Raw genomic sequence first — 8,482 nt, 5'->3', positions numbered from 1 at the left:
ATTGTTGGTTGATTGACGGCGTGCTTAGCTCAATGCTTGGCCCTTACTAGGCACTTAAAAATACCTATTAATTAATTGAATTATTGAATTAATGTGAAAAAGATTAGTCGGAGGCCCCGAGTTTGAACATCAGCTTTCCCATGATCTGCACGACTTTGGGCAAGTCTCTTCACCGCCTACTGCCTCAGTTTCCTTTTCTGTACAACGACTTTCGAGGTTCTCTGAAGCTCTAAAACTACAAGCCAAAGATCCAGCCGTGCCTGCGTGTGAGGGGGTGGAAGGGGTGGGAGCAGGCAGGAGGGGGCGGGAGGGGTAGGAGGGGTAGGGAGTTGTGGGGCGTCTCGCCCTCCCCTGAACGAATTCTTCCAGTGAGGAGCTAGAAGCAACTTTCTAAGCATCTCTGTGGAGCCAGAGGGTGGGCGGGGGCGAGGAGCGGGGGGAGGGCGGAGGGACACAGTGCCTACCGGGATTTGTGGTCCCCTACCCTACGCCGGGTGGCGCACCTTACCGCTCATCCCTTCAAGAGAAAACTACATGTCCCAAGAGACATCGCGCGCAGACAGTCACGTGGGATGGGCGGAGAGCGTGCCTAAATAGTCGCGTTCGGCCATTTTGTGGGAGAAGCCGCAGCGCCGCCTCCTGCCTTGGGTCTCCGCCGCTTCTTGGCTCCGACGCCTCCGTCGCCTCCCGCCGCCGCTACCGCTGCTCCAACGCCTCCGTTACCGCTGCTCCGACGCCTCCGTCGCCACCCTCCGCCCGTCTCCGATTCGCTCCCAGCTGCCTTCCCTTCTTTATCTCCCCCTTCTTCGCCCCCACAGCCTCCTGACACAGGGTCCTCCCGGGCGCGCCCCGCAGGCATTTTATCCCCTCACCGGCCTCTCACTAATATCGCATGTCCACTATCCAGAACCTCCAATCTTTCGGTAAGTACCGGCCTGGAGCCCCGAGGCCGCCCGCCGGGCCCCCGGGCCCTCGCCGCCCGTCACCCCCGACCCGGCGGCGCCGCTAGTCCCCCGTCCCCCCCGCGGCCCCGCCGGCTTTTGTCTGTGCCCAGAAAATGGCCGACGGCGAGCGGACCCCGGCCCGGACCCTCGCTCCGGATCCGGCCCGCCAGCGACTCCCCGAACCCCCTCCCCTGTCAGTTATCCCGTTACCCTCCCCCCAGCCTGCCGGCCTTCCTCGGTGTGTCCCCCGGCCCCGCTGCCGGCCGCCCCCTCCCCCCACCAACTGTATCTGGCTCCGGCCCCTCGAGCCCCCTTCCATCCCCGCCCCCGCCTTTGTCTGCCCTTTGGGGTCGGGGGTCTGGGTGCCAAAGCTGGCCGGGCCCTTGGCCCCCGTGTGACCTTGGGCAGGATTCCCTCCCAGCTCCGCAGCCGGGGTCCTGCGTGAGCGCCTCGGGCCTCCGCGGCAGGGGAGGGGGGCGATCCCGGGGGTCGCCCGAGGATGAGCCCCCCTCCCCACTCCCGTACCTGTGGGGTCCCCCGGCCCTGTTTAGTGTTCTGTGGTCACTCGGCTGCTCTTCTGTCTGTGGACGTGTAAGCTCTTCCTGCTGTGGGAAAGTGCCGAGAAGTCCTTCCAGCCCGATTTCGGGGCCGGGGGGACAAGCGAAAGAATGGGCTGAACTAGGCTCTACCGCGGTGTGGTAGGTGGAGATGGCGTGTATACTGACGCTTGTGCCTTGTGATGGGTTTGTTGTGAGGAACAGTGAATTACGAGGTTGAAATTATAAATGGAATGGATTTTTTTTGTTTTTAATGTGTAATAGAAACATACATCTTCCTTCAGGGGACTATAAAACATGATTTCTGAAGCTAGTATGATTTCTGCTACCCCAACCAAGAGAAACATTCAAAATCTGAAAATGGAAAACTAGATGACTTTGCCCTGATGTTTCCTAAAGGTTTTACTTATAGTCGCAATAACGATGTTATTTAAAATAAGCTTGAGTTTCAGCTGACATCTGTGTCTCTTAAAGGCGATGATAGGGTCCTTAAAGCAAAATTATTGGGGGAGGGGAAAGCTTCTGATAGGGCAAAAATGGCTAACAGCTAGAAAATTCTTTTATCACTTGTCTAGATTTTCAACTACTTCCTCTGTGGTAATTTGTTTTCCTGTTTGGTTTTGTGTCCGCAGACCCCTTTGCTGATGCAACTAAGGGTGACGACTTACTCCCGGCAGGGACTGAGGATTACATTCATATAAGAATCCAACAACGAAACGGCAGAAAGACTCTGACTACTGTTCAGGGGATTGCAGATGATTATGACAAAAAGAAACTTGTGAAAGCTTTCAAAAAGGTATAGATTTTAGACTTAGCAGAAAAGAAAACTGAAGAAGCCGAGTAACTGGATTCTAGTTTTGTGGTCAGACTTTAAGTTGTGTGTAGTAGTTGACTTTCACATTTCCCATTTTCATATGAGTCTTAAAATCGACATAATAATATTCAGTTGCTGCCTTCTATTTCAGTTTTAAAGGTTAGAAAACTAGGAAGAAAGGGGGAAAACCTCCTTAATTGGATTTAATGTGAAAATTAATCTTTTAGTTTTTAATGTGGTCTAAGTGCTTTGTTTTGGTTAACCTTTGTATTAGTTTGCCAGTATTTATAAACTACCATTTTAATGTTCTCATTTAATGCAAAACTAAAATGTTTGTTGCTATTATGGTGAAACTTTTCATTTAGTGATATTAAAAGATGTAATTACTTGTGGCTCATTTGTAATATGGATGAATTTTTCCAGAAATTTGCTTGTAATGGTACTGTGATTGAACATCCTGAGTACGGTGAGGTTATCCAGCTTCAAGGTGACCAGAGAAAGAACATTTGCCAGTTCCTCCTGGAGGTAAGTGACTGCATGTGAAGTAGAGCAGTGTTTAGATTTCTGCTAAAATTATAGTAACAATTAACATTAACAATTACCTTCATAAATGTGATGGACATCAAGTAAGTCAGTTTTACTGAGTAGTTGGTAATAGAGTATGTGTATATAGTGGCAGGAGGATAGATGTCCAATTTGTCATTCAAATGGCCCAACATTCTTATTTACAGAAATGTCTGAAGGACCTATTTCTTTTTTAATTGAAATGTATAAATTTTGTAATGATTATTAACACTACACTGTAAATATTTCATTGTGATTTTTCAGAACATTTTGGTGTCAGAAATTTGATTCCCTGATTAAATATGGTTCTGTTGTTCCTAAATCAAAAATATTTTGATGTCAAAGTTAAAGGAATTTTCTCCATAGATAACACCTTCCTCACCAAATGTCCCAACTAAATGATATTCTTTTCATATTTCTTAATTTTATGTCAACTATTTTAGGGAAGGGCAGTTTATTCCTGAAAACAGCTTTGCTAAAATGTGTTTTGTTTTACAGGTTGGCATTGTCAAGGAGGAGCAGCTTAAGGTTCATGGTTTCTAAAATGGGCAAAAACACATGGAGTATTTCTTGAATAGTTTTGTTCTCTAAGCCAAATTGGCTACCTTGTGAAATGAGTCTCTGCAGTAAACGGACTTTTCTTTTATTTAATCATTTAAAGTTCCACTCACATCTGCATGATTACAGAAGACATGTCTGTAGGCTAGTAACACATAAGAAAATTGCAGTAAGATGGTAACTAAGCCCTTTATTCATCCTAACACATTTCCAATGGAAAATATTTTGTTTTGAGTGTTTATTGTTCAGTTTATTTTCACTTGATTTAAAAATGTTTTTGTTGTATTAAACCATGTATGTTGCAGCTTAACAATAAAAAAGCTTATTAATACTTTTGCGAGCAGTTATGCTCCCAAGTTTAAACAAGACCCAAGTTACAAGCACTTTTTTTTAATACAAACTTTCTGAAATAAACAGATTCCTCCTTCAGCAAGTAGTTCTTTCAAAGAATAGTTAAACTTTATTGTATGACATTGAAAGCTAGTCAGCTGAGCACTGAAGGAAAAGGGAGCATTACAAACAATCTTGAGCTAATTTCCCCTTAACACAATGGCACATTCCATGACCGTTCTTCATTTACTGACTATAAAATCCTTGGAATAAGTAAGTCATAGCTGAACTGTATCATCATCAGTGTCACAATTCAATTTCTCGTTAATTAAAACGTCACTGGAATTGTACTACTGTCATGAAAATTAGTATTTCTTTGGATAATTCTTTGCTTTTATATCTGTTTTATGGCTCATGCCTTAAATAAGAAACAAGCCAAGAATCTTCCTTTCCTTATTCTGATACTCTTCTGAAGAATAAGGAAAAGGAGGAAAGAGTATGTTGAACGGTCTGAGAAATTGGAAGTTGTGGAACTGGAGTGATGTGAGGTGGGGTTTGTGCCATAACACCTAGAAATGCACTCTACCTAGTTTTAAAATTGTAATGGAGACCTAATAGGCCCTTTGTTTTTGTCAAGTGAATTACTAATATAGTTGCACAGTATTCAAGCAGGATATCCGAAAGAACTGGACCCAAGTGTATAAGCTATTAAATAACAAAACTCTTGAGGACAGGGACCTTACTTTTGTATTCTCCATCGTGGTGTGAGCATACATAGTAGGTGCCTGATAAATATTCATCAAATTAATATAGTGAGTCAATCTTGGTTTCATAGAAGGTTCTGTGAAATGTATATCACATCACATTGTGTGCCAGCTGAACCTATGTCCATAATACTCGATAAATATCCTTGCCTCCTTCATGAATTTATTATGTTCACCCATGATGTTTATAAGGGGGGAGCTTCTTTTGTTTCTGTTTTTGTTGATGGAATAAAATATTAGAAGTAAGACTTAACTATTCAATTTACAGTTAAGTTTGGAATTTGCAATGTAGTTAAAGAGCTCTGGAAAGTACTAATCTGTGGAATCAGCAGTCCGGTAATGTACCATATAAATGTGATATGTCCATCTTAAATAACTGAGAGGCGTATTTATTTTCATGTATACCATAATATACATTAGTGATCTTTGAGCTGTATTTGAAGACTCCTTTTTTTGCATTTTCTCATTCTATGGAAGTGGTTTCCACAGATGAAAATGAAATGTTTGAAATGAAAACAAATTTTTCTTTCAGATGACTAGACCTGGTTTCTGCTTTGATTTATTCATTCAGGTATTTGGAGTGTTTTGATTAGAACAGACTCATTCCCACAAGCACAGGAGTCACATAGGCCCAAGTTCTAAATCTTGAATTTGGGTGTAAAGTATCCAAATAGTAGTTTAAATATGTTTGTTGTTTTTATACGTGAAAATTCAGTCAGCACATATGATTTGCCATCCAGACTTTATAAATGCTAGGTCATAAGCAGACTCCAATTCAGGGCTCAAGTTTTCTATCGAATTAATTCCCCTAATCTGAACACCTAGAAGGTAATGGTGGTAATGGATATTAGTTCACAAAAGTGTCATTCATAACTTGGGCTGGGGGGAAGTGGGAGGGAGGGAATACCTAAAGAATAGGTTAAGGTATCAGATTTAACTACTGGGCTCCCTAAGGGGAGTAAGAATTGGAAAACAGACACAAAAATGATTACATAGAAAAAATTCAAAACTTGCTAACTTTGAAGAGTATAGCTTTGGCCTTTATCACTACAGTTGGCACTGAAGGATGAAGCACTGACCAGTTCCAGACGAATGGAGAGGAGGCTCTTCACCTGGCCATGGAGTCAGGCTTCTTTGTCACCCTTTGTTGCTTTCCCTTGAGGCAACATTCATCTTTACCAATTGCTAAATCCCCGGGTAATCCCACCCACTTTTTTGAGGTCATGGGTCCATAATTACAAAAGGCCAGCTTGCAAATAAGCTATGTAGAGGTACTCAATCCATTACTGCCCCTATCCTCCCTGCTTTTACAAAGCATCTGTCCTTTCCTAGGTCAATACCACCACGTGGTGGCCAGTATTGGGAATTGTTATGAAGCAGGTAAAAGGCCTAAGGTCGTTGTTCCAACTCAACACTCTAGTACCTTAAGCAACTGTTTTCTGATGTGTATACGCTACAAATTTCTACCCACTTTAGACCATCTTGGCCCCCCGCCACAGTTCTCCCTTGCCACCCTACCTCTCCAGTTAATGATCTAACAAATGAAAAACTGAATCAAGGAGATGATTTTTAAAAAAACTCGGCCACAAAGTCTTCAGAACCTTCACATTCTATTTAAGTCTATTTTCTCAAACACTAATATTAAGGTATGAGTATGGTTTTATATTTGATGTTTGTGTCTAGGATTTCAGCAATGTTTTGGGTTAGGAATGATTCTGTGGACTGACCTGGAAACCCCAACTATAACATTTGTAGGAGAATTCTAACACTAAGCCATTAATTTGTGGTTTATGTTCATTTATTCTAATGATCTGAATACCAGAGGTATCTGCCCCCTTCCCACCAATCTGGCTTGTATAATGAGCACAACGAATGGTGTTTTTAGTGCCAATAATATGGGATGATATGAAGGAAGTGACTGGCAACAAAAGCCATGAGATGAGTGACAAAGAATAGCTTTTAACAATTGAAACAAACTTTTGAACTACGTATGTTTATATTATTAGTAGTATAATTATATTAATATGTCTACGTATACACATTTCCTTATCAAGACTGTCACTTTAGGCACATAGACTATTTTAACCAATGTAATTTTCACACAAGCTTTACAGAAACTCAAATGAACAATCCATGTAATTTTTGCACGCATTAAAAGTACACATATCTGAATGCTCTACAATGGTAATTCCCGTCTTGTTGGTCATTCTGACTACATGGGACTTAAATGCTTAAAGTAGTGATAATACTTAAGTGATTAAAACTACACCTAAAATCACTGCTAACCCGAAGAACTTCATGGCCTGACTTTAATACGTTAATATACATTAATATAGAAACTAAATGTCTTGAAGGGCTGGAAAGCTGTGCTTTAAGTAGACAAACCTTAAATGCTTGCTTTGTGTCAGGAGCTGCTGGTTATACCATTTCTCCAGGTATTTTGTTGTACCAACTAACTAGAAGAACCATATGGAGATAATTTGTTTGATAGAATTCACATATTTTCTTAGATAACTAGATGGTGTCATTGTTTCTTAAAGTCTCCCATATTAGGGCTTATTTGAATTTAAGTACCTATTAGTCAACTGTTAAGTTACTTCTTAGATAAGTGGGCAAAGGTGTGGGTGTGGGGGGAGAACCGGGAGGATCAGGATCACTAATTTACCTAATTAGGTTCTATTAAAGCTGTAGTATTTCTGAAGTTTCTTTGAAGTTTTGTCTTTGCCAACTCAAGTACGTGTGTGAAACACCCAGATGTAAACTTCAAATTGATGCCAAGTGACTGAAACTACATTCGTGAAGTAAATATTCAAGAATACTCTTTGGTTCCCCTGCAAATTGATGTTGGCGGCTACAAAATCAAATTGATGATCTTATCCAATAATTGTGTTCCCCAGTATGTTTATTGATGAAATTTGAACATACAGTAGTAATTGAAAGTACTATCATACTGACTGAAGAATCTACACCAGAACAACTCAGAGTAAGAATCAAAGCAATGTATCAGTTTCTGTTCTGGAATCTAGAATCCCAAAGTATTTCATCTCAGCAATGATGGTTTTGAAGTTGGTGTGAGGACACAAAGGCTCAGTGTGGTAGTGAATAAATTGTTGGACTTGGAGTCAGGAAGACCTGAGTTCAAGTTACAGCTCAGATGTTTATTAGCTGTGTAACCTTGGATGAGTCCCTCCAATCGGTCAAATTGGTCAACTAGCTATTCAGTGATTTCATCCTGCACTCTCCTACCTCCATCCAACTCATCAGACCAGTCTCCTTACCTGGGATGTGCTCTCTCCTTTAGCTGCTACCTCCTTCATGAAAGTTTGCCCAGTTCCTCCAGCTCAAAGTGACTACCTCCTCAAATTTTCTTACAGCTCCTTTTCTGTATTTCATACGCAGTCTATTCTCTGAAAATCTTCAATTTTTAAGCTCTCTGTGTCCCACCACACCCATCACACGCCACTTCCTAGTTCTGAAGCCATAATGAAATCAATAATAGCATTTCTGTTGAAAAGGGATATCATTCTGCATCCTTCATTAGAACTCATTCACCATCTTGTAACTTTACATAACAGTATATCCCTCCCTGAACACTTCTTCTCAGTATGCATTGTCTCTCTCATTAGATTTTCATCTTGAACAATGTAAACAACAATAAAAACAAGTTTGAAAAATTTGGGAACTCTGATCAATGCAATGACCAACTGTGGCCAGAAAACTGATGATGAAACATGTTATTCATCACTTCTTGATGGACAGGTCATGTCCTGATACAGAATAAGATATGTTTTCAGACACAGCCAATGAGGGAATCTGATTTGCTTGACTGATTATTTGTTGTTAATATGAAGGCTTTGTTTTCTCTTTTTCTTTTTTTTTTTTCAATGTGGAAGGATGAGAGTTAGGAATAGAGCTGCTTTGTGACGGTCCTATGGCATAAAGGAGTCCTTC

At 41.4% G+C, this 8,482-nt stretch overlaps 1 protein-coding gene across 1 annotated transcript; it reads left to right on the top strand.

The window, feature by feature from the left end:
• Window positions 1-595: 595 nt before the first annotated feature.
• On the top strand, window positions 596-5,070 carry EIF1B (eukaryotic translation initiation factor 1B). The gene is made up of 4 exons (XM_020987378.2): window positions 596-923; window positions 2,134-2,297; window positions 2,739-2,840; window positions 3,378-5,070. Exons 1-4 carry the CDS (start codon window positions 893-895, stop codon window positions 3,420-3,422), a joined length of 342 nt encoding a protein of 113 aa, XP_020843037.1. The 5' UTR covers window positions 596-892; the 3' UTR covers window positions 3,423-5,070.
• The last annotated feature ends 3,412 nt before the right edge of the window (window positions 5,071-8,482 follow it).

The sequence above is a fragment of the Phascolarctos cinereus genome, unplaced genomic scaffold (genome assembly GCF_003287225.1).
Source record: "Phascolarctos cinereus isolate Bilbo 61053 unplaced genomic scaffold, phaCin_HiC Scaffold_1;HRSCAF=81, whole genome shotgun sequence".
Lineage (NCBI taxonomy): Eukaryota > Metazoa > Chordata > Mammalia > Diprotodontia > Phascolarctidae > Phascolarctos > Phascolarctos cinereus.
This window is presented reverse-complemented; position numbering and strand designations above follow the sequence as displayed.